Below are 25,696 nucleotides of genomic sequence, written 5' to 3' on the forward strand. Positions count from 1 at the left end.
AGGGGCACAGATGGAGGTGGGGGGCGGGGTCCTTAGCCCAGCTGTGACGTCACTGGGGCAGGGGGTCCCCCGAAGGGAATCCCCCCCCTGCCATTTCCCCGCTGTGGAGTTTGGGGGCGTGTCCCAAACAGCCCCCACCCCCTTGAGACCCCTCCCCACCTCAGAGGGGCGTGTCCTTATAAGCCCCGCCCCTTTTTAACCCCTCCTTTCCCAACCTTTGCGCTGACGTCACTCCTCACTTAGCTCCGCCCCTCCAGCGCGTTATCCCGCCCCACAATGACGTCACCGCTGCTTAACCCCGCCCCTCCCGCTCTCTCGCACCGCCCCTCACCCTAACGTCACTCTCCGCTTAGCCCCGCCCCACGCGCCCCTCGCCCCGCCCCTAGCGCTGACGTCACTTGGCCCCGCCCAGCCGCCATCTTGCGCCGCCGCCGCCGCCGCTCCCGCCGCTCCCGCCCGGCCCGGCCCGGCCCGGCCCCACCGGAGCCCCCGCGGGGTCGGGCCCGGCCCCGCCATGGCCGAGGATTTCTGGGAGGCTCCGCGCCGCTGAGCCGGTAACGGGAACCGCCCCGGGAGCGCCGGGAACGTCCCGGGAATCACCGGGAACATCCCGGGAATCACCGGGGCCGCCGTGAGGGCAGCGGGGGGGGGGAGAGGAGGGCAGGGGAGGAGGCCACGCCCCCTCGGGGCACGCGCGGCACCACCGGGGGGAGGGGGGGGCACCGGGGGGGGCCCAGGTGTGGGGGAGGGGATGGGGAGGGGCCAGGTGTGCCCAGATGTGCCCAGGTGTGAGGGAGTGCCAGGTGTGTCCAGGTGTCCCCAGGTGTGAGGGGGTGCCAGGTGTGCCCAGGTGTGCTCGGGTTTGCCCGGGTGTGAGGGGGTGCCCAGGTGTGCAGTAGGCCCAGCCTGTGCCCAGGTGTGCCCAGGTGTGCAAGGTGTGTCCAGGTGTGCTCGGGTGTTCAGTGTGGCCTCGGCTGTGCCCAAGCGTGCAGGAGCTGCTCAGGTGTGCAGGCTGTGCCCAGGTGTGCCCAGATGTGCACGGGGTGCAGGGGGTGCTCAGGTGTTCAGGGTGGGCCCCAGGTGTTCAGTGTGGCCTCAGCTGTGCCCAGGTGTGCCCAGGTGTGCAGGGCACTCAGGTGTGCAGTGAACCCCAGGTGTTGAGGCTGTGCCCAGGTGCGCAGTGACCCCACCTTTGCCCAGGTGTGGCTCCAGGTGTGCCCAGCTGTGCCCACGGCTCAGATATGCAGTGACCCCAGGTATTGAGGCTGTGTCCAGGTGTGCCCAGGTGTGCCGGGCACTCAGGTGTGCAGTGAGTTCAGGTGTCCAGGTGCACAGGGCACTCAGGTGTGCAGTGAACCCCAGGTGTGCCCAGGTGTGCAGGGGTGCTCAGGTGTGCAGGTTGAGCCCAGCTGTGCCCAGGTGTGCATGCCCACGCTCAGGTACACTCAGGTGTGCAGTGACCCCAGGTGTGCCCAGGTGTGCAGGGTGGCTCCAGCTGTGCCCAGGTGCGCGTGCCCATGCTCAGGTGTGCCCAGCTGTGCCCAGCTGTGCCCAGGTGCGTGTGCCCACGCTCGGGTGCCCCGCAGGGCAGGGCCATGGACCGGATGAAGAAGATCAAGCGCCAGCTCTCCATGACGCTGCGGGGCGGCCGCGCCCCCGACAAGGCCCTGGGGGACCCCCGCGATGGCGCCGGCAGCGACAGCGGTGAGCGCTGGCCCTTTAAGGGGAGCCCCGCCCCCCCCGGAGCCGGCCCCGCCCCCTGGAGCCGACCCCGCCCCCCCCAAAGTAGGGAGCTGGCCCTTTAAGACAGTGCGGGTTGAGGATGCCTGTCCCTTTAAGAAGGGGGGGCAGGGTTGGGGGTGCCTGGCCCTTTAAAAGCTTTGGGGGTGGTGGGGAGGAAATTGAGAGGGTGCCTGTCCCTTTAAGAAGGTACCTGTCCCTTTAAGAGGGTACCTGTCCCTTTAAGAGGGTGCCTGTCTCTTTAAGAGGCTTCCTGGCCGTTTTACAGTGTACCTGCCCCTTTAAGAGGTCTCCTGTCCCTTTAAGAGGTTGGGGGAGGGGGCACATTTTGAGGTGCCTGGCCCTTTAAGAGAGTGCCTGTCCCTTTAAGAAGCCGGGGGGGGGAATACATTTTGAGGTGCCTGTCCCTTTAAGAGGGTACCTGGCCTTTTTACAGTGTACCTGTCCCTTTAAGAAGCCAGGGGGACACATTTTGAGGTGCCTGTCCCTTTAAGAGGGTCCCTGTCCCTTTAAGAGCCGGGGGTCCCCTCCTGTCCCCCCCCACCCCCACGTGTCCCCCCCTCCCCATCTGTCCCCTGTCCCCCCCCCCGTGTCCGTCCATCTGTCCCCGTGTCCTGTCCCCTGTGCCCCCCACAAGGTGCCACCACCTGTCCCCGGTGCCACCACCTGTGCTCTGTCCCCGCGTCACCTCCGTGTCCCCAAATTGGGGGCAGGGTGTGGCAGCCCTGGGGACATTTGGGGACATTGGGGGGGTTTTGGGGGTCCTTGGGGACATTGAGGGGGGGTCCCTGGGGTTTGGGGGTGTCCCTTGGGGGGCTTGTGGGGACACTGCGGGGACATTGGGGGGGTCCTTGGGGACACTGGGGAGTCCCTGGGGTTTCGGGGTGTCCCTTGGGGAGCTCTTGGGGACATTGGAGACTCCCTTGGGGACACTCTGGGGGGGTCCTTGGGGACATTGGGGGGGACATCGATGACATTGGGGGGGTCCCTGGGGGGTTTTGGGGGGGTCCTTTGAGGGTCCCTTGATTTTGGGGGTCCCTTGATTTTGGGGACTTTGGGAGGTCCTTGGGGACATGGAGGGGTCCTTGGGGACATTGGGGGGGACATCGATGACATTGGGGGGGTCCCTGGGGGCTCCTTTGGGGGTCCCTTGATTTTGGGGGGGTTTGGGGGTCCCTTGATTTTGGGAGGTCCTTGGGGACATGGTGGGGGTCCTTGGGGACTTTGGGGGGGTCCCTGGGGAGGGGCTTTGGGGACAGCTTGGGGACACTGAGGAGTCCCAAGGTTTCCCTTGAGTTTGGGGTGTTTTTTGGGGTATTTTGGGATATTTTGGATATTTTGGGGTCCCTGACCCCCCCCTCTCTCTGTGTCCCCAGAGCCGGGGGGGGACGAGGCCCGGATGGGGTCGGACGGGGAGAGCGACCCCCCCTCGGGGACATCCTCGGAGGAGGTGGCGTCACCCGTGAGGCTGCGGCAGCACCCGCGGCACGGAGCCTGCGAGGTGGCACTGGGGACACTGGGGGGACTGGGAGGGACTGGGGGGGACTGGGGGGGACTGGGAGGGACTGGGGATACTGGGGGGACTGGGAGGGACTGGGGATACTGGGGATACTGGGGATACTGGGGGGACGGGGAGGGACTGGGGGGACTGGGGATACTGGGAGGGACTGGGAGGGACTGGGGGGGATTGGGGGGGATTGGGGGGAGTGGGGATACTGGGGGGACTGGGAGGGAGTGGGGGGAGTGGGAGGGACTGGGAGGGACTGGGGGGACTGGGAGGGACTGGGAGGGACTGGGGGGAGTGGGAGGGACTGGGGAAACTGGGGGGACTGGGAGTGACTGGGGAAACTGGGGGGACTGGGAGGGACTTGAGGGACTGGGGATACTGGGAGGGACTGGGGGGGATTGGGGGGAGTGGGGATACTGGGGGGACTGGGAGGGACTGGGAGGGTCTGGGGGGACTGGGGATACTGGGCATACTGGGAGGGACTGGGAGTGACTGGGGAAACTGGGGGGACTGGGAGGGACTTGAGGGACTGGGAGCACTGGGATGGCACTGGGAGCACTGGTGTGAGCTGTCCCCTGTCCCCAGGATGTCACCAAGCGCCTGTCCCTGCCTGAGGGGAGGGGCTGGGGCTGAACTGGGAGGGCACCGGGATGAACTGGGATGAACTGGGAGGGCACTGGGCTGAACTGGGATGAACTGGGCTGACCTGTCCCTGTCCCCAGGATGTCACCAAGCGCCTGTCCCTGCCCGCTGACACCCGCCTGCCCGAGGGGGGGCTGGGGCTGCCGGGGCCCCTGAGCCGCCGCCTGCGCCGCGTCTCCCTGGTGAGTCCCAGTACGGACCAGTATGGACCAGTATGGACCAGTACAGACCTGTACAGACCAGTATGGACCAGTATAGACCAGTATGAACCAGTATAGACCAATACAGATCAGTACAGACCCATATGAACCAGCACAGACCGGTACAGACCAGTATGGGCCAGCATAGACCAGTATAAACCAGTATAGACCAGTACAGACTAATATGTGCTACTAGAGACCAGTATAAACCATTACGGACCACTATAGACCAGTATAAACCACTATAAACCAGTATAGATTACTATAAACCAGTATAGACTGGTATAAACTGGTACGGGCCAGTATAGACTAGTATAAACCAGTATGGGCCAATATAGACCAGTGTGGGCCAGTATAGGCCAGCATAGGCCAGTATAAACCAGTACAGACCAGTACAGAGCGGGAGGGCGGGGTCCCCCCAGCTCTCCCAGTTCTCCCAGTAATGATGTCCCCTCCTCTCCCCTCAGTCTGAAATCGGCTTCGGGAAGTTGGAGACCTACGTGAAACTGGACAAACTGGGAGAGGTGAGGGACCTGTGTCACCTGTGTCACCTGTGTCACCTGTGTGTCACCTGTGTCACCTGTCACCTGTTACCTGTGCTGTCACCTGTGCGTCACCTGTCACCTGTGTCCCCTCTCTGTGCCCATTGTCCTGAGGTCCCCATGCCCCAAACCCCATCAAAATCACCTCAAAATCCCTTCGTGTCCCCGTGTCCCTGCTGTCCCTGCTGTCCCCTGATGATGTCCCCATGTCCCCAGTGTGCCCCCATGTCCCCAGGGCATGTATGCCATGGTGTACAGGTGTCCCTGATGATGTCCCCATGTCCCTGATGATGTCCCCAATGTGTCCCCGTGTCCCCAGGGTACCTATGCCACGGTGTACAGGTGTCCCTGCTGATGTCCCCAATGTCCCCTGCTGTCCCCAGGGTACCTATGCCACGGTGTACAGGTGTCCCTGATGCTGTCCCTGATGATGTCCCCAATGTGTCCCCGTGTCCCCAGGGTACCTATGCCACGGTGTTCAGGTGTCCCTGCTGATGTCCCCAATGTGTCCCCATGTCCCCAGGGTACCTATGCCACGGTGTACAAGGGCCGCAGCAAACTGACCGAGAACCTGGTGGCGCTGAAGGAAATCCGGCTGGAGCACGAGGAGGGGGCGCCCTGCACGGCCATCCGCGAGGGTGGGGACATTGGGGACACTGGGGACATTGGGGACACTGGGGAGACACAGCCTGCATGGCCATCCGCGAGGATGGGGACATTTGGGGACATTGGCGACACTGGGGGGACACTGGGGGGACACAGCCTGCATGGCCATACAAGAGGGTGGGGACATTTGGGGACATTGGGGACACCAAGGGGACATTGGGGACATCAGGGGGACACAGCCTGCACAGCCATCCATGAGGGTGGGGACACTGAGGGGACACTGGGGACTTCAGGGGGACATTGGGGACACTGGGGAGACACAGCCTGCATGGCCATACAAGAGGGTGGGGACATTTGGGGACACTGAGGGGGACATTGGGGACACTGGGGGGACACAGCCTGCACGGCCATCCGCGAGGGTGGGGACATTTGGGACATTGGGGACACTGAGGGGACATTGGGGAGACACAGCCTGCACGGCCATCCGCGAGGGTGGGGACATTTGGGGACACTGAGGGGGACATTGGGGACACTGGGGGGACACAGCCTGCACGGCCATCCAAGAGGGTGGGGACACTGGGGACATTGGGGACATCAGGGGGACACAGGGGACATTGGGGATGGGGGACACTGGGGACATGGGGGACATGGAGGGGACATGGGACATTGCGGACAGGGGGACATTGGGGACACGGAAGGACAGGGGGACATGGGGGACATGGGGGACATTGGTGGACACAGCAGGGACAGAGGGACAAGGGGACATGGGGGGACTCAGGGGATACTGGGGGGACATGGAGGGACCAATGCCCCCCTGTCCCCAATGTCCCCAGTGTCCCCAATGTCCCCAATGTCCCCATGTCCCCGCAGTGTCCCTGCTGCGGGATCTCAAGCACGCCAACGTGGTGACGCTGCACGACATCGTGCACACGCCGCAGTGCCTGACGCTGGTCTTCGAGTACCTGGTGAGCCCCAAATCACCCCAAATTCACCCCAAAATCCACCCCAAAATCACCCCAAATTCATCCCTAAATCACCCCAAATTCACCCCAAAATCCACCCCAAAATCACCCCAAATTCATCCCTAAATCACCCCAAATTCATCCCTAAATCACCCCAAAAATCACCCCAAAATCCACCCAACAATCACCCCAAAATCACCCCAAAATCCACCCAACAATCACACCAAAATCCACCCAACAATCACCCCAAAATCCACCCAAAAATCACCCCAAATTCATCCCTAAATCACCCCAAAATCCACCCCAAAATCACCCCAAATCCACCCCAAATTCACCCCAAATTCACCCCAAAATCCACCCAACAATCACCCCAAAATCACCCCAAAATCCACCCAACAATCACACCAAAATCCACCCCAAATCACCCCAAATTCACCCCAAAATCCACCCCAAAATCACCCCAAAATCCAGCCTGAAATTCAACCCCAAGTTCTCTCCAAAATCCGCCCCAAATCGCCCAAAAATCACCCCAAAATGTCCCCAAATTCACCCCAGAATCACCCCAAAATCCACCCAAAAATCACACAAAAACCCACCCCAAAATCACCCCAAAATCACCCCAAAATCCACCCCAAATCCACCCCAAATTCACTGAAATTCACCTCAGAATTCACCTCAAAATCACCCCAAAATCCACCCAAAAATCACACCAAAAACCACCCCAAATTCACCCCAAAATCACCCCAAAATCCACCCAAGAATCACCCCAAAATCATCCCAAAATCCTCCCCAAATCACCCAAAAATCACCCCAAAATCCACCCCAAAATCATCCCAAATTCATCCCTAAATCACCCCAAAAATCACACGAAAAACCACCCCAAAATCACCCCAAGTTCACGCAAAATCCACCCAAAAATCACACCAAAATTCACCCCAAAATCACCCCAAAATCCACCCCAAAATCACCCCAAAATAACCCCAAATCACCCCAAAATCCATCCCAAATTCATCCCTAAATCCACCCAAAAATCACACAAAAACCCACCCCAAAATCACCCCAAGTTCACCCCAAAATCCACCCCAAATTCACCCCAAAATTCACCTCAAAATCACCCAAAATTCACCCGGGACCCCAAAATTCACCCTGAAATTCACCTCAGAATTCACCCCAAAGTTCACCCAAAATCACCCCAAAATCCACCCCAAATCACCCCAAATTCACTAAAATTCACCTCAGAATTCACCCCAAAATCCACCCAAAAATCACACCAAAAACCACCCCAAATTCACCCCAAAATCACCCCAAAATCCACCCCAAAATCACCCCAAAAATCATCCCAAATTCATCCCTAAATCACCCCAAAAATCACACAAAAAACCACCCCAAAATCACCCCAAATCACCCCAAATTTACCCCAAAATCACCCCAAATTCACTCAAAATCCACCCAAAAATCACCCCAAAATTCACCTCAAAATCACCCAAATTTCACCCAGGACCCCAAAATTCATCCAAAATTCACCCCAAAATCCACCCAAATTCACCCCAAAATTCACCTCAAAATCACCCAAAATTCACCCCAAAATCCACCCAAATTCACCCCAAAATTCACCTCAAAATCACCCAAAATTCACCCCAAAATCCACCCAAATTCACCCCAAAATTCACCTCAAAATCACCCAAAATTCACCCAAGTTCACCCCAAAATTCACCCCCAAATTTGGGATTTTCTGCTCTGCCCAGGACCGGGACCTGAAGCAGTACCTGGACGATTGTGGGAACGTCATCAGCATGCACAACGTCAGGGTGAGGGGTTTGGGGTGATTTTGGGGTGATTTTGGGGGATTTTGGGGTAATTTCAGGGGATTTTGGGTGTTTGGGTAAATTTTGGGGGATTTTGGGTGGTTTTGAGGGGATTTTGGGGGGGATTTTGGGGGGTTTTGGGGTTATCAGCATGCACAACATCAGGGTGAGGGGTTTGGGGTGATTTCGGGGGATTTTGGGGTAATTTCAGGGATTTTGGGGTGTTTGGGTAAATTTTGGGTGGTTTAGGGAGATTTTAGTGGGATTTTGGGGGGGATTTTGGGGGGTTTTGGGGTTTTCAGCATGCACAACGTCAGGGTGAGGGGTTTGGGGTAATTTTGGGGGATTTTGGGGTAATTTCAGGGATTTTGGGGTGTTTGGGTAAATTTTGGGGGATTTAGGGAGATTTTAGAGAAATTTTGGGGAATTTTGGGGAGGTTTGGGGGGGTTTTGGGGGTGTATTGGGGTTATCAGCATACACAACATCAGGGTGAGGGGTTTTGGGGGATTTATGAGATTTTGGGGTAATTTGAGGGATTTTGGGGTAATTTCAGGGATTTTGGGGTGTTTGGGTAAATTTTGGGGGATTTAGGGAGATTTTAGAGACATTTTGGGGAATTTTGGGGAGGTTTGGGGGGGTTTTGGGGGTGTTTTAGGGTTATCAGCGTGCACAACGTCAGGGTGAGGGGTTTGGGGTGATTTTGGGGTAATTTCAGGGATTTTGGGGTAATTTCAGGGGATTTTGGGTGTTTGGGTAAATTTTGGGGGATTTTGGGTGGTTTTGAGGGGATTTTAGTGGGATTTTGGGGAGGATTTGGGGGGGTTTTGGGGTTTTCAGCATGCACAACGTCAGGGTGAGGGGTTTGGGGTGATTTCGGGGGATTTTGGGGTAATTTCAGGGATTTTGGGGTGTTTGGGTAAATTTTGGGTGGTTTAGGGAGATTTTAGTGGGATTTTGGGGGGGATTTTGGGGGGTTTTGGGGTTTTCAGCATGCACAACGTCAGGGTGAGGGGTTTGGGGTGATTTATGGGATTTTGGGGTAATTTCAGGGATTTTGGGGTGTTTGGGTAAATTTTGGGGGATTTAGGGAGATTTTAGAGAAATTTTGGGGAATTTTGGGGAGGTTTGGGGGGGTTTTGGGGGTGTTTTGGGGTTATCAGCATACACAACATCAGGGTGAGGGGTTTGGGGTGATTTCGGGGTAATTTCAGGGATTTTGGGGTAATTTCAGGGGATTTGGGGTGTTTGAGTAAATTTTGGGGGATTTTGGGTGGTTTTGAGGGGATTTTAGTGGGATTTTGGGGGGGATTTTGGGGGGTTTTGGGGTTATCAGCATGCACAACGTCAGGGTGAGGGGTTTGGGGTGATTTCGGGGGATTTTGGGGTAATTTCAGGGATTTTGGGGTGTTTGGGTAAATTTTGGGGGATTTAGGGAGATTTTATTGTAATTTTGGGGAGGTTTGGGGGGGTTTGGGGGGAATTTTGGGGTTATCAGCATACACAACATCAGGGTGAGGGGTTTGGGGTAATTTTGGGGGATTTTGGGGTAATTTCGGGGGATTTTGGGGTAATTTCAGGGGATTTGGGGTGTTTGGGTAAATTTTGGGGGATTTTGGGTGGTTTTGAGGGGATTTTGGGGGGGATTTTGGGGGGTTTTGGGGTTATCAGCATGCACAACGTCAGGGTGAGGGGTTTGGGGTAATTTTGGGGGATTTTGGGGTAATTTCAGGGATTTTGGGGTGTTTGGGTAAATTTTGGGGGATTTAGGGAGATTTTAGAGAAATTTTGGGGAATTTTGAGGAGGTTTGGGGGGGTTTTGGGGGGGATTTTGGGGTTATCAGCATACACAACGTCAGGGTGAGGGGTTTGGGGTGATTTCGGGGTAATTTCAGGGATTTTGGGGTAATTTCAGGGGATTTGGGGTGTTTGGGTAAATTTTGGGGGATTTTGGGTGGCTTTGAGGGGATTTTGGGGGGGATTTTGGGGGGTTTTGGGGTTATCAGCATGCACAACAGCAGGGTGAGGGGTTTGGGGTGATTTCGGGGGATTTTGGGGTAATTTCAGGGATTTTGGGGTGTTTGGGTAAATTTTGGGTGGTTTAGGGAGATTTTAGTGGGATTTTGGGGGGGATTTTGGGGGGTTTTGGGGTTTTCAGCATGCACAACGTCAGGGTGAGGGGTTTGGGGTAATTTTGGGGGATTTTGGGGTAATTTCAGGGATTTTGGGGTGTTTGGGTAAATTTTGGGGGATTTAGGGAGATTTTAGAGAAATTTTGGGGAATTTTGGGGAGGTTTGGGGGGGTTTGGGGGTGTTTTGGGGTTATCAGCATACACAACATCAGGGTGAGGGGTTTTGGGGGATTTATGAGATTTTGGGGTAATTTCAGGGATTTTGGGGTAATTTCGGGGGATTTTGGGGTAATTTCAGGGATTTTAGGGTGTTTGGGTAAATTTTGGGGGGTTTAGGGAGATTTTAGAGAAATTTTGGGGAGGTTTGTGGGGGTTTTGGGGGTGTTTTAGGGTTATCAGCGTGCACAACGTCAGGGTGAGGGGTTTGGGGTGATTTTGGGGTAATTTCAGGGATTTTGGGGTAATTTCAGGGGATTTGGGGTGTTTGGGTAAATTTTGGGGGATTTTGGGTGGTTTTGAGGGGATTTTAGTGGGATTTTGGGGAGGATTTGGGGGGGTTTTGGGGTTTTCAGCATGCACAACGTCAGGGTGAGGGGTTTGGGGTAATTTTGGGGGATTTTGGGGTAATTTCAGGGATTTTGGAGTGTTTGGGTAAATTTTGGGGGGTTTAGGGAGATTTTAGAGAAATTTTGGGGATTTGGGGGGGTTTTGGGGTTTTCAGCATGCACAACATCAGGGTGAGGGGTTTGGGGTAATTTTGGGGGATTTTGGGGTAATTTCAGGGATTTTGGGGTGTTTGGGTAAATTTTGGGGGATTTAGGGAGATTTTAGTGTAATTTTGGGGAGGTTTGAGGGGGGTTTTGTGGGGGATTTTGGGGTTATCAGCATACACAACATCAGGGTGAGGGGTTTTGGGGGATTTATGAGATTTTGGGGTAATTTCAGGGATTTTGGGGTAATTTCGGGGGATTTTGGGGTAATTTCAGGGATTTTAGGGTGTTTGGGTAAATTTTGGGGGGTTTAGGGAGATTTTAGAGAAATTTTGGGGATGTTTGAGGGGGGTTTTGGGGGGGATTTTGGGGTCATCAGCATGCACAACGTCAGGGTGAGGGGTTTGGGGTAATTTCGGGGGATTTTGGGGTAATTTCAGGGGATTTTGGGGTGTTTGGGTAAATTTTGGGGGATTTTGGGTGGTTTTGAGGGGATTTTAGTGGGATTTTGGGGGGATTTTGGGGGGGATTTTGGGGTTATCAGCATGCACAACGTCAGGGTGGGATTTGGGGTTTTTTATGGGATTTTGGGGGGTTTGGGGAGGGTTTTAGGGGGATTTTGGGGGTCTCTGGTGTTTCCCAGGGAGGTTTAGGAGCCACAGAGGGACTGGGATTGTCCCTGTCTGTCTGTCCCTGTCTGTCCCTGTCTGTCTGTCTGTCCCTGTCTGTCCCTGTCTGTCTGTCTGTCTGTCTGTCCGTCCCTGTCTGTCCGTCCCTGTCCCTGTCTGTCTGTCCGTCCCTGGGTTCTGACCCCATTATTTTTTTGGGGTGCAGCTGTTCCTGTTCCAGCTCCTGCGGGGTCCCTGTCCCTGTCTGTCTGTCCTTGTCTGTCTGTCCCTGTCTGTGCCTGTCTGTCTGTCCCTGTCCTTGTCTGTCCCTGTCTGTCCCTGTCTGTCTGTCCCTGTCTGTCTGTCCGTCCCTGGGTTCTGACCCCATTATTTTTTTGAGGTGCAGCTGTTCCTGTTCCAGCTCCTGCGGGGTCCCTGTCCCTGTCTGTCTGTCCTTGTCTGTCTGTCCCTGTCTGTCCCTGTCTGTCCCTGTCTGTCTGTCTGTCTGTCCGTCCCAGGGTTCTGATCCCATTTTTTGGGGTGCAGCTGTTCCTGTTCCAGCTCCTGCGGGGTCCCTGTCTGTCTGTCTGTCCCTGTCCTTGTCTGTCCCTGTCTGTCCCTGTCTGTCCCTGTCTGTCCTTGTCTATCTGTCCCTGTCTGTCTGTCCCTGTCTGTCCCTGTCTGTCTGTCCCTGTCTGTCTGTCTGTCCATTCTAATCCCATTTTTTTGGGGTGCAGCTGTTCCTGTCTGTCTGTCCCTGTCTGTCCCTGTCTGTCTGTCCCTGTCCCTGTCTGTCTATCTGTCCCTGTCTGTCTGTCTGTCTGTCCATTCTAATCCCATTTTTTTGGGGTGCAGCTGTTCCTGTTCCAGCTCCTGCGGGGTCTCGCCTTCTGTCACCGTCACAAGGTTCTGCACCGCGACCTCAAACCCCAGAACCTCCTGCTCAGCCGCCGGGGGGACCTCAAGCTGGCAGATTTCGGTCAGGGCACCCCAAAAACCTCACCTGGGACCCCCAAAAACCCCTCAAAACCCCATCAGAAAACCCCAAAAAACCCATAAAAACCCCCAAGACCCCATAAACCTTCCCAGGATCTGCTCAGCCACCACAGTGACCTCAAACTGGCAGATTTCGGTCAAGGCACCCCAAAAACCCCAAAAACCTCACCTGGGACCCCAAAAACCTCACCTGGGACCCAAAAACCTGACCTAGGACCCCCCAAAACCCCACAAAACCCCATCAGAAAACCCCAAAAAACCCATAAAAACCCCCAAGACCCCATAAACCTTCCCAGGGCTGCTCAGACTTTGGGGTGACCTCAAGCTGGCAGATTTTGGTCTGGACACCCCAAAAACCCCAAAAACCTCACCTGGGACCCAAAAATCTGACCTGGAACCCCCAAAAACCTCACCTAGGACCCCAAAAACCCCTCAAAACCCCATCAGAAACCCCCAAAAAGCCATAAAACTCCCCAAGACCCCATAAACCTTCCCAAGACCCCATAAACCTTCCCAGGGCTGCTCAGCCTTTGGGGTGACCTCAAACTGGCAGATTTTGGTCTGGACACCCCAAAAACCCCAAAAACCTCACCTGGGACCCCAAAAACCTCACCTGGAACCCCAAAACCTGACCTGGAACCCCAAAAACCTCACCTAGGACCCCCAAAAACCCCACAAAACCCCATCAAAAAACCCCAAAAAACCCATAAAAACCCCCAAGACCCCATAAATCTTCCCAGGGCTGCTCAGACTTTGGGGTGATCTCAAACTGGCAGATTTTGCTCAGGGCACCCCAAAAACCTCACCTGGGACCCCAAAAACCTCACCTAGGACCCCAAAAACCCCTCAAAACCCCATCAGAAACTCCCAAAAAGCCATAAAACCCCCAAGACCCCATAAACCTTCCCAAGACCCCATAAACCTTCCCAGGATCTGCTCAGACTTTGGGGTGACCTCAAACTGGCAGATTTTGGTCTGGACACCCCAAAAACCCCAAAAACCTCACCTGGGACCCCAAAAACCTCACCTGGGACCCAAAAACCTGACCTAGGACCCCCAAAAACCCCACAAAACCCCATCAGAAAACCCCAAAAAACCCATAAAAACCCCCAAGACCCCATAAACCTTCCCAGGGCTGCTCAGACTTTGGGGTGACCTCAAGCTGGCAGATTTTGGTCTGGACACCCCAAAAACCCCAAAAACCTCACCTGGGACCCAAAAATCTGACCTGGAACCCCCAAAAACCTCACCTAGGACCCCAAAAACCCCTCAAAACCCCATCAGAAAACCCCAAAAAGCCATAAAATCCCCCAAGACCCCATAAACCTTCCCAGGATCTGCTCAGCCACCACAGTGACCTCAAACTGGCAGATTTTGGTCAGGGCACCCCAAAAACCTCACCTGGGACCCAAAAATCTGACCTGGGACCCCAAAACCTGACCTGGAACCCCCAAAAACCTCACCTGGAACCCCCAAAAACTTCACCTGGAACCCCAAAAACCTGACCTGGAACCCCAAAAACCTGACCTGGAACCCCAAACCCCCCCCCCCCCAAAACCCCATAAAATCCCCCCAAAATCCCATAAACCTCTCCTGGGACCCCCAAAAACCTCTCAGAACTCCCCAAACCCCCCCCAGGACCCCATTTCCTGACACCCCTGATCCCCATTTTGCCCCCCTGACCCCATTTTGCCCCCCCCAGCCCCATTTTCTGCCCCCCATGACCCCATTTTCTGCCCCCCTGATCCCCATTTTGCCCCCCTGATCCCCATTTTGCCCCCCCCGACCCCATTTTTTGCCCCCCTGACCCCATTTTGCCCCCCACTTTTTGCCCCCCAGGCCTGGCCCGTGCCAAGTCCATCCCCACCAAGACGTTCTCGAGCGAGGTGGTGACGCTGTGGTACCGCCCGCCCGACATCCTGCTGGGATCCACCGAGTACAGCACCCAGATCGACATGTGGTGGGCACTGGGAGCACTGGGAGGCACTGGGAGGGACTGGGATTTACTGGGAGGGACTGGGGATTCACTGGGATGGGCACTGGGGGCATTGGGATTTACTGGGATGGGCACTGGGATGGGCACATCCTGCTGGGATCCACGGAGTACAGCACCCAGATCGACATGTGGTGGGCACTGGGAGGGACTGGGAATTACTGGGAGGGGCACTGGGAGGGACTGGGAGGGACTGGGAGGGACTGGGATTTACTGGGAGGGGCACTGGGGGCACTGGGATTTACTGGGATTTACTGGGATGGGTACTGGGGGCACTGGGATGGACTGGGAGGGGCTCTGGGAGGGACTGGGATTCACTGGGATTCACTGGGATGGGCACATCATGCTGGGCTCCACCGAGTACAGCACCCAGATCGACATGTGGTGGGCACTGGGAATACTGGGAGGGACTGGGAGGGACTGGGATGGGCACTGGGGGCATTGGGATTCACTGGGATTTACTGGGAGGGGCTCTGGGAGGGACTGGGAGGGACTGGGATTTACTGGGGGCACTGGGATGGGCACATCCTGCTGAGCTCCACCGAGTACAGCACCCAGATCGACATGTGGTGGGCACTGGGAGCACTGGGAGGGACTGGGATTTACTGGGATGGACTGGGAGGGGCTCTGGGAGGGACTGGGAGGGGCACTGGGGGCACTGGGATTTACTGGGATGGGCACATCCTGCTGGGATCCACGGAGTACAGCACCCAGATCGACATGTGGTGGGCACTGGGAGCACTGGGAGGCACTGGGAGGGACTGGGAGGGGCACTGGGGGCACTGGGATTTACTGGGATTTACTGGGATGGGTACTGGGATGGGCACATCCTGCTGGGATCCACGGAGTACAGCACCCAGATCGACATGTGGTGGGCACTGGGAGCACTGGGAGGCACTGGGAGGCACTGGGAGGGACTGGGAGGAACTGGGAGGGACTGGGAGGAACTGGGAGGGGCATTGGGGGCACTGGGGGCATTGGGATGGACTGGGATTTACTGGGACGGGCACATCCTGCTGGGGTCCACCGAGTACAGCACCCAGCTCAACGTGTGGTGGGCACTGGAGCAACTGGGAATTACTGGGATGGGCACTGGGAGGCACTGGGAGGCACTGGGAGGGACTGGGAGGGACTGGGAGGGACTGGGAGGGGCACTGGGGGCATTGGGATTTACTGGGATTTACTGGGATGGGTATTGGGGGCACTGGGATGGGCACATCCTGCTGGGGTCTACAGAGTACAGCACCCAGATCGACGTGTGGTGGGCACTGGGAGGGACTGGGAATTACTGGGAGGGGCTCTGGGAGGGACTGGGAGGCACTGGGAGGGACTGGGATGGGCATTGGGGGCACTGGGATTTACTGGGATGGGCACTGGGATGGGCACATCCTGCTGGGCTCCACAGAGTACAGCACCCAGATCGACATGTGGTGGGCACTGGGAGCACTGGGAGGCACTGGGAGGGACTGGGAGGGACTGGGATTTACTGGGAGGGGCTCTGGGAGGGACTGGGAGGGACTGGGATGGGTACTGGGGGCACTGGGATGGGCACGGGGGGCATTGGGATGCACTGGGAGCACTGGGATTTACTGGGATTCACTGGGATTTACTGGGACGGGCACATCCTGCTGGGGTCTATAGAGTACAGCACCCAGATAGACGTGTGGTGGGCACTGGGAATACTGGGAGGCACTGGGAGGCATTGGGATTTACTGGGATTTACTGGGAGGGGCTCTGGGAGGCACTGGGAGGGACTGGGATGGGCATTGGGGGCATTGGTATTTACTGGGATTCACTGGGATGGGCACATCCTGCTGGGCTCCACCGAGTACAGCACCCAGATCAACGTGTGGTGGGCACTGGGAATACTGGGAGGGACTGGGAGGGACTGGGAATTACTGGGATTTACTGGGATGGACTGGGAGGGGCTCTGGGAGGGACTGGGAGGGACTGGGAGGGGCACTGGGGACACTGGGATTTACTGGGATGGGCATTGGGGGCACTGGGACGGGCACATCCTGCTGGGGTCTACAGAGTACATGTGGTGGGCACTGGGATTTACTGGGAATTACTGGGCTTTACTGGGAATCACTGGGATTTACTGGGATTCACTGGGAATCACTGGGCTTTACTGGGAATCACTGGGAATTACTGGGATTTACTGGGATTTACTGGGATTTACTGGGATTTACTGTGAGGGACACTGGGATTCGCTGGGAATCACTGGGATTCACTGGGATTTACTGGGAATTACTGGGGCTTACTGGGAGGGACTTGGGGATTTTGGGGGTCCCACAGGGGTAATTTTGGGGATAATTTTGGGGTTTTTTGGGGGTAATTTTGGGGTAAATTTGGGGCTTTTTTGGGGTCTCCCTGCCAGGGGGGTCAGTCTGGGATTTTGGGATTCCCAGGGGTAATTTTGGGGATAATTTTGGGGTTTTGGGGGGTAGTTTTGGGGTAACTTTGGGGTAATTTTGGGGTTTTTTGGGGTCTCCCTGGCAGGGGGATCAGTCTGGGATTTCGGGATAATTTTGGGGTAATTTTGGGGTTTTTTGGGGTCTCCTTGGCAGGGGGGTCCGTCTGGAATTTTGGGGTAACTTTGGGGTAAAATTGGGAGTAATTTTGGGGTTTTTTGGGGTCTCCTTGGCAGGGGGGTCAGTTTGGGATTTCGGGATAATTTTGGGGGTAATTTTGGGGTAACTTTGGGGTTTTTGGGGTGTCCCTGGCAGGGGGGTCAGTTTGGGATTTCAGGGTAATTTTGGGGTAATTTTGGTGGTAATTTTGGGGTAACTTTGGGGTTTTTTGGGGTCTCCTTGGCAGGGGGGTCAGTCTGGAATTTTGGGGTAATTTTGGGGTAACTTTGGGGTAAAATTGGGGGTAATTTTGGGAATAATTTGTGGGTTTTGGGGTCTTCTTGGCAGGGGGGTCCGTCTGGAATTTTGGGGGAATTTTGGGGTAACTTTGGGGTAATTTTGGGGTAATTTTGGGGTTTTTTGGGGTCTCCCTGGCAGGGGGATCAGTCTGGGATTTCGGGGCAATTTTGGGGTTTTTTGGGGTCTCCTTGGCAGGGGGGTCAGTCTGGAATTTTGGGGTAATTTTGGGGTAACTTTGGGGTAAAATTTGGGGTAATTTTGGGGTTTTTTGGGGTCTCCCTGGCAGGGGGGTCAGTTTGGGATTTCGGGGTAATTTTGGGGTAACTTTGGGGTAATTTTGGGGTAATTTTGGGGTAACTTTGGGGTTTTTGGGGTGTCCCTGGCAGGGGGATCAGTTTGGGATTTCGGGGTAATTTTGGGGTAATTTTGGGGTTTTTTGGGGTCTCCCTGGCAGGGGGGTCAGTTTGGGATTTCGGGATAATTTTGAGGTAACTTTGGGGTAATTTTGGGGGTAATTTTGGGGGTTTTTGGGGTGTCCCTGGCAGGGGGGTCGGTTTGGAATTTTGGGGTAATTTTGGGGTAACTTTGGGGTAATTTTGGGGTAATTTTGGGGATAATTTGTGGTTTTTGGGGTCTTCTTGGCAGGGGGGTTAGTTTGGGATTTCAGGATAATTTTGGGGTAATTTTGAGGGTAATTTTGGGGTAATTTTGGGGTTTTTGGGGTGTCCCTGGTAGGGGGGTCAGTCTGGGGTAATTTTGGGTTTTTGGGGGGTAATTTTGGGGTAAATTTTGGGGTTTTTGGGGTCTCCCTGGCAGGGGGGTCAGTTTGGGATTTCGGGATAATTTTGGGGTAATTTTGGGGGTAATTTTGGGGTAAATTTTGGGGTTTTTTGGGGTCTCCTTGGCAGGGGGGTTGGCTGCATCTTCTCGGAGATGGTGACGGGGCGGCCGCTGTTCCCCGGGGCCACCGTGGAGGAGCAGCTGCACTTCATCTTCCGCCTGCTCGGTGCGTTTGGGGCGAAAAACGGGGGATTTGGGAAAATTGGGGGGTTGGGGGAAATCTGGGGGGGATTTGGGGGAATTTGGGAGAAATTTGGGGGGTTTGGGGCAGATTTGGGGCGTTTGGGGCAGATTTGGGAGGGTTTGGGGCAGATCTGGGGGGATTTGGGGCAGATTGGGGGATTTGGGGCAAATCCAGGAGAATTTGGGTAAATCTGGGGGGTTTGGGGCAGATCTGGGTGGGTTTGGGGCAGATCTGGGTGGGTTTGGGGCAGATCTGGGGGTGCTGAGCTCCTCTCCCCCCCCCCCCCCCCCCGTGTCCCCCCCTTTTTAGGGACCCCGACGGAGGAGACGTGGCCGGGCATTGGCGCCAACGCCGAGTTCCGGGCACACAAATACCCCCAGTACCCGCCCGAGGGGCTGCGGCAGCACGCGCCACGGTCAGGGACGGACGGACGGACAGGGAGGGGAGGGGACAGACGGACAGGGAGGGGACAGACGGACAGGGAGGGGACAGACAGGGGACAGACAGACAGGGGACAGACAGGGGACAGACGGACAGACAGGGGACAGATGGACAGGGGACAGACGGACACGGCGGGGACAGACAGGGAGGGGACAGATGGGACAGACAGACAGGGGATACACGGGGGGGGGATAGACAGACAGGGGACAGACAGACAGGGGACAGACGGACAGGGGATAGACAGACAGGGGACAGACGGATGGGACAGACAGGGGACAGAGGGAACGGACAGACGGACAGGGGACAGACACGGTGGGGACAGACAGGGGATAGACAGACAGGGGATAGAGGGAACAGACAGACAGGGGACAGATGGACAAGGAGGGGACAGACGGACAGGGGACAGACAGAGAGGGGACAGAGGGAACAGACAGACAGACAGGGGACAGACGGACAGGGAGGGGACAGACGGACAGGGGACAGACAGACGGGGGGGGACAGATGGGACAGACGGGGGACAGACAGGACAGGGGACAGACAGACGGACAGGGAGGGGACAGACAGTGGATAGACGGGACAGACAGATAGACGGGACAGACGGACACGGAGGGGACAGACAGATGGGGGGGGACAGACAGGGGATAGACAGACAGACAGGGGATAGACAGACAGACAGGGGATACACAGGGGACAGCAGGGACAGACAGACGGGAGAGAGGGAACAGACAGGGGACAGACGGACAGGGGACAGACAGACGGGACAGACAGGGAGGGGACAGACAGGGAATAGAGGGGACAGACAGACAGGGGACAGACGGACAGACAGGGGACAGCAGGGTGGCACTTGGGCTGGGGGAGGCACCTGTCCTGTGGTGGCACCTGTCCCATGGGGGTGGCACCTGTCCCATAGAATGGCACCTGTCCTTGAGGGTGGCGCATGGGTGGCACCTGTCCTGTGGGTTGGCACCTGTCCCATAGGGTGGCACTTGTCCCATAGTGGTGGCGCATGGGTGGCACCTGGGCCATGGGGTGTCCCTGTCCCCTCTGGGCTCTCCCTGTCCCCTGTCCCTGTCCCTGTCCCCTCTGGGCTGTCCCTGTCCCCTGTCCCTGTCCCTGTCCCTGTCCCCTGCCTCTGTCCCTGTCCCTGTCCCTGTCCCCTGTCCCTGTCCCCTCTGGGCTCTCCCTGTCCCCCAGGTGCGTTGGTGGCTCCTGAGTCCCTTTGTCCCCTCAGGTTGGACCAGGACGGCGCCGACCTCCTGGGGCAGCTGCTGCAGGTGAGCTGGGCGTGGCCTGCGCTGGCCCCGCCCCCTTTGGCCACACCCCCACCCCACCCCCCCTCCTCCTTCCATGGGCGTGGCTCCCTGGGAGGGGGTGGGGGGTGCAGCCACGCCCCTTTGATGACTGAGGGCGGGGATTTGGGTAGCCACGCCCATTCGTGGGTGTGTCCCACGGGTGGGCGTGGCCTGACGGGGGCGGGGCAGTTCGAGGGGCGGCGGCGGGTGCCGGCGGCGGAGGCCATGGGACACCCGTTCTTCAGCTGCCTGGGGCCGCGCGTCAGCAACCTGCCCGACAGTGAGTGGGCGGGGCCGGGGGGCGGGGCCAAGGGGGCGGGGCCAAGGGGGTGGGGCATTTGAAGGGTGATGTGGGATTGGGGGCGGGGCTTCACATGGGTGTGGCTCTGGGGGTGGGGCTTTGGATGTGGCACTGGGGGCAGGGCTTTGCATGGGTGGGGCATTGGGAGGTGGTGTGGGATTTGGGGTGGGGCTTCACATGGGTGTGGCTCTGGGGCGGGGCTTGCAAGGGTGTAATGGGGCGGGGCTTCACAAGGGTAAAGTACTGGGCGGGGCTTACATGGGTGTGGCAATGGGGCAGGGCTTCATATGGGTGGGGCTTTGGGAGGGTGATGTGGGATTTGGGGCGGGGCTTCACATGGGTGTGGCACTGGGAGTGGGGCTTTGGATGTGGCACTGGGGGCGGAGTTTCCATGAGTGTGGCACTGGGGGCGGGGCTTTGCATGGGTGGGGCATTGGGAGGTATGTGGGGTTTGGGGCGGGGCTTCACACGGGTGTGGCCCTGGGGGTGGAGCTTCATGAAAGTTTGGCAATGGGGCGGGGCTTTGCATGGGTGTGGCCCTGGGGGTGGGGCTTGGTGAGGGTTTGGAAATGGGGCGGGGCTTCGCATGGGTGTGGCCCTGGGTTTGGGGCTTTGGATGTGGCACTGGGGGTGGAGTTTCCATGGGTGTGACACTGGGGCGGGGCTTCACATGGGTGTGGCTCTGGGGCGGGGCGTCACAAGGGTAAAGCAGTGGGCGGGGCTTGCATGGGTGTGGCACTGGGGGCGGAGTTTCCATGAGTGTGGCACTGGGGGCGGGGCTTTGCATGGGTGGGGCATTGGGAGGGTGATGTGGGATTGGGGGCGGGGCTTCACATGGGTCTGGCCCTGGGGGTGGAGCTTGGTGAGAGTTTGGCAATGGGGCAGGGCTTTGCATGGGTGGGGCATTGGGGGCGGGGCTTTGCATGGGTGGGGCATTGGGAAGGTGATGTGGGATTTGGGGCGGGGCTTCACATGGGTGTGGCTCTGGGGTGGGGCTTTGGATGTGGCTCTGGGGGCAGAATTTCCATGGGTGTGGCACTAGGGGTGTGGCTTTGCATGGGTGTGGCACTGGGCGGGGCCTCATGAGGATGTGGGTGTGGCATAGGGAGGGTGGTGCCAATGGGGAAGGGTTTGGGGTGCGGCATTGGGATGGGTGTGGCACTGGAGGAGGGGACTCATGGGTGTGGCAATGGGGGCGGGGCTTAATATGGGTACGGCAAGGGGGGCGGAGTTTCCACGGCTTGGCACTGGGCGGGGCTTCACATGGGTGTGGCATTGGGGTGGAGTTTCACATGGGTGTGGCATTGGAAGGGTGGGGTGCAGTGGGGGTGGGGCTTAATGGGCGTTGTCATTGGGGGTGGGGCTTCACATGGGTGGGGTTTTGGGGGTGGGGCATTGAGAGGGTGGGGCTGTGTGGGTGTGGCTTAGAGTGGGTGTGGCTTAGAGTGGGTGTGGCTTAGAGTGGGTGGGGCTTATCTGCATGGGGCATTTCAATGTGTGGAGCTGTGCTGTGGGTGTGGCTGAATGGGCGAGGCTTAATCACTGGTGGGTGGGGCTATGCAAATCAAGGGTGTGGTTTTCTATGGGTGTGGCTTGGGCTGGCCACACCCCTTGATTTGGGGTTTCCCCGCCCCCTCCAGCCACGTCCATCTTCGCGCTGAAGGAGATTCAGCTGCAGAAGGAGCCGGGGCTGCGCACGGGGCCCCTGCCCCCCACAGGTGGGACCCCAAAAACACCTGAACCCCAAAAACCTGAACCCCAAAAACCCCGAAAACCCCCAAATCCTGAACCCCAAAAACCCCCTGCCCCCCACAGGTGGGACCCCAAAAACACCTGAACCCCAAAAACCTGAACCCCAAAAACCCTGAACCCCAAATACCCCAAAAACCCTGAACTCCAAAAACCCTGAGCCCAAAAACCTTGAACCCCAAAATCCTGAACCTCAAATACCCCAAAACCCCCAAAAACCCTGAATCCCAAAAACACCTGAACCCCAAAAACCCTGAACCACTAAAACACCTGAACCCCAAAAACTCTGAACTCCAAAAAACCTGAACTCCAAAAACTGAACCACAAAAACCCCTTGCCCCCCACAGGTGGGACCCCAAAAATGCTGACCTCCAAAAACCCTAAACCCCAAAATCCTGACCCCCTAAAACCCTGAACTCCAAAAACCCTGAACCCCAAAAACCTGAACCTCCAAATCCACCTGAACCCCAAACACACCTGAACCCCACAGGTGGGACCCCAAAAACACCTGAACTCCTAAACCCTGAACCCCAAAAACGCTAAACCCCAAAATCCTGAACCCTAAAAACCTGAACTCCAAAATCCTGAACCTCAAATACCCCAAAACCCCCAAAAACCCTGAACCCCAAAAACCCCAAAAACCTGAACCCCAAAACCCCTGAACTTCAAATACCCTGAACCCCAAAACCCCCAACCCCAAAACCTCTGAACCCCAAAAACCCTGAACCCCAAAACCCTGAACCCCAAAAACCCCCGAACCCCAGAAACCCCTGAACCCCAAAAACACCTGAACCCCAAATACCCCAAAAACCCCAAGACCCTGAACTCCAAAAACCCTGAACCCCAAAAACCTGAACTCCAAAACCCCCCTGCCCCCCACAGGTGGGACCCCAGAAACCTGAACTCCAAAAACTCTGAACCCCAAAACCCCCAAACCCCAAAATCCTGAACCCCAAAAACCTCCTGCCCCCCACAGGTGGGACCCAAAAAACCCTAAACCCCAAAAACCTGAACCCCAAAAACCCTGAACCCTAAAAACCCTAAACCCCAAAAATCCTGAACCCCAAAACCCCCCTGCCCCCCACACCCTTTTCCTTGGGGTGTTTTTGGGGTCATTTTGGGGGATTTTTGGGCTGTTTTTAAGGTGTTTTGGGCTTTCAAGGGGGGTTAATTTTGGGGTGGTTTTGGGGTTTTTTGGGGGTGGTTGTGGGGTATTTTTGAGGTGGTTTTGGGGTGTTTTTGAGGTGATTCTGGTTTTTCTTGGGGTTGTTTATGGGGTAGATTTAAGATGTTTTGGGTTTTTTTTTTTTTTTGAGATGATTTTTGGGGTTTTTTTGAGGTGGTTTTGGGTTTTTTTGGGGGGTGTTTATGGGACATTTTTAAGGTGGTTTTGGGGTTTTTTTTGAGATGATTTTGGGGTTTTTTTGGCGGTGTTTATGGGGTAGTTTTGAGGTGGTTTGTGGGTTATTTTTGAGGTAGTTTTGGGCTTTTTTTCCAGGTGATTTTGGGGTTTTTCTGAGGTGATTTTGGGGTTTTTGGGGCGTTTCCTGACCCCTTTTTTTCCCCTACAGGTTCTTCCGCCTTCCGGGTGCTCGACACCGAGTTCTGATGTTGAGCAGGTGAGGCCCCCCCCAAAATCTGAAATCAGCTCCCCAAAATCCGGGATCAGCCCCCCCAAAATCTGGGGTCAATCACCCAAAATCCCCTAAATCTGGGATCAGCCCCACAAAATCTGGGATCAGCTCCCCAAAATCCCCAAAATGTGGGATCAGCCCCACAAAATCTGGGGCCAGCTCCCCCAAAATCCCCAAAATCTGGGGTCAGCCCCCCCAAAATCCCCAAAATCTGAAATCAGGCCCCCAAAATCTGGGGTCAGCTCCCCCAAAATCCCCAAATCTGGGATCAGCCCCCAAAAATCTGGGATTCCAAAATTTGGGAGGGGCATCATTGTGGAATGACCCCCAACACCCCCTCAAAAATGAGCCCACCCCCCAAAATCCCAAAAACGATAAAAATTCAGGAGCCCCCCCCCGCCTTGGAATTGGAACCGCCCAAAACCGGAGCCGCCCCCATTTGAAATTTGGGGTTCTGACCCCCCCCCCCGCCCCCCAAAAATTTCAGGGAGGGGTCCCTAAAAAGGGAGGGATAAATTTTGGGGGGAATTTTCATCTTTTTGGGGTCATTTTTTAACTCCTTCCTCTCCCCACAGCCCCCGGATCGCTGCTGCGCCCCCCCCCAGGACCCCCCAGATTCGGGGCTGGGGTCCCCCCCAAAAAAACCTCCAGGACTTTGGGGTCACCCCAAAACTCCTCGTGGGGGAGGGGGGGGGGGGTCCTTGGACTGCTGACCCCCCCCCAAAAAATCCCCTAAACCCCCCCCCCACCCAAGGAACTGCTGCTGGATTTTGGGGGGGGGGGTTTCACTGGGACCCCCATTGTGGGGGGGTCTGGGGGGGAGATTTGGGGTCCCCCCCCATTTTTTTTGGGGTTCCCCCTCCCCATTTTTTGGGGTCCCCCCCATTTTTGGGGGGTTTTTCCCCCGCCCAATTTACGTCGAGTTTTATTTTTTCAAGGCAATATTATAAATCAGAGTCTATATCGGCCCCTCCCCCCCGGGGCGGGGCCTGAGGGGGCGGGGCCTAAAGGGGAGGGGCCAAAAAAGGGGCGGGGCCGTTTGAGGAGTGGGGGAGGGGAGCTTACTCGGAGGTCACTCGTGCTTTACTCCAGGGTTACTCGGGGTTGGGCCCTTTTCACTCCAGGGTTACTCTGGGGTTACTCCAGGATTACTCAGACTTTACTCCAAGATTGGGCCCATTTCACTCCAGGGTTGCTCCAAGTTTACTCCAAGGTTATTCAGACTTTACTCCAAGGCTGGACCCACTTTACACCACGCTTACACCACGCTTACTCCAGGATTACTCAGACTTTAATCCAATGGCAGGCCCACTTCACTCCGTGGTTACTCCAGGATTATTCAGACTTTACTCCAAGATTGGGCCCTCTTTACTCTGTGGTTACTCAGACTTTACTCCAAGGCAGCTCAGGCCCAGCTCTGGGCCACCCCTGCCCTACTCCAGCCTTACTCCAGGCTTACTCAGCCTCCTCTCGCTCCTGCTCTCTGTTACTCCTGAGTTACTCCAGGTTCTTACTCAGAGCCTCCTCCACTCTTACATTGAGGTTGCTCCGGACTCGATCCCAACTCAGACTTTACTCCAGAGTTACTCACGGCCAGGGCGGGGCCTTTACTCTGCTCTTACTCCAGGCTGCTCCTGGAGATCCTTGCTCTGAGTTTACTCTGAGTTTACTCAGCCTTTGAGGGACTTGCAGACAGAACTTACTCCAGACTTACTCAGCTCCTTCCTCACTCCGGCCTTGCTCAGCTCCCCCTTTCTGGGTTGTTTTGGCTCCTTTTGTGCTACTCACACCTTACTCACACCTTACTCTGGGTGCTTGGATCCTCTTTGCCTTTGCTCTGTGCTTACTCCGCCCTTACTCAGCGCTTCCCGCGCTCGCTCAGCCCCTGCTCGGAGCTTCCTCAGCCTTTACTCAGAGCTTAATCAGCCCTTGAACGGACAT

General features: G+C 56.5%; 1 protein-coding gene across 2 annotated transcripts; it reads left to right on the forward strand.

The window, feature by feature from the left end:
• Positions 1-392: 392 nt before the first annotated feature.
• CDK16 (cyclin dependent kinase 16) lies at positions 393-24,716 on the forward strand. Of its 2 annotated transcripts, none has more exons than XM_071419291.1 (17): positions 393-554; positions 1,587-1,704; positions 3,117-3,241; positions 3,970-4,071; positions 4,557-4,613; positions 5,155-5,269; positions 6,108-6,202; positions 7,945-8,007; positions 12,308-12,431; positions 14,288-14,408; positions 18,223-18,320; positions 18,648-18,753; positions 20,011-20,053; positions 20,261-20,351; positions 22,013-22,090; positions 23,693-23,740; positions 24,331-24,716. In XM_071419291.1, exons 2-16 carry the CDS (start codon positions 1,596-1,598, stop codon positions 23,728-23,730), a joined length of 1,365 nt encoding a protein of 454 aa, XP_071275392.1. In that variant the 5' UTR covers positions 393-554; positions 1,587-1,595; the 3' UTR covers positions 23,731-23,740; positions 24,331-24,716. The 2 variants fall into 2 exon arrangements, with proteins under 2 accessions (XP_071275392.1, XP_071275390.1); XM_071419289.1 differs by lacking the exon at positions 393-554 and adding an exon at positions 1,411-1,505 and having other exon boundaries at positions 1,556-1,704.
• The last annotated feature ends 980 nt before the right edge of the window (positions 24,717-25,696 follow it).

This window comes from Agelaius tricolor, unplaced genomic scaffold, assembly GCF_023055355.1.
Source record: "Agelaius tricolor isolate 1412-34295 unplaced genomic scaffold, bAgeTri1.0.p SCAF_104, whole genome shotgun sequence".
Taxonomy (NCBI): domain Eukaryota; kingdom Metazoa; phylum Chordata; class Aves; order Passeriformes; family Icteridae; genus Agelaius; species Agelaius tricolor.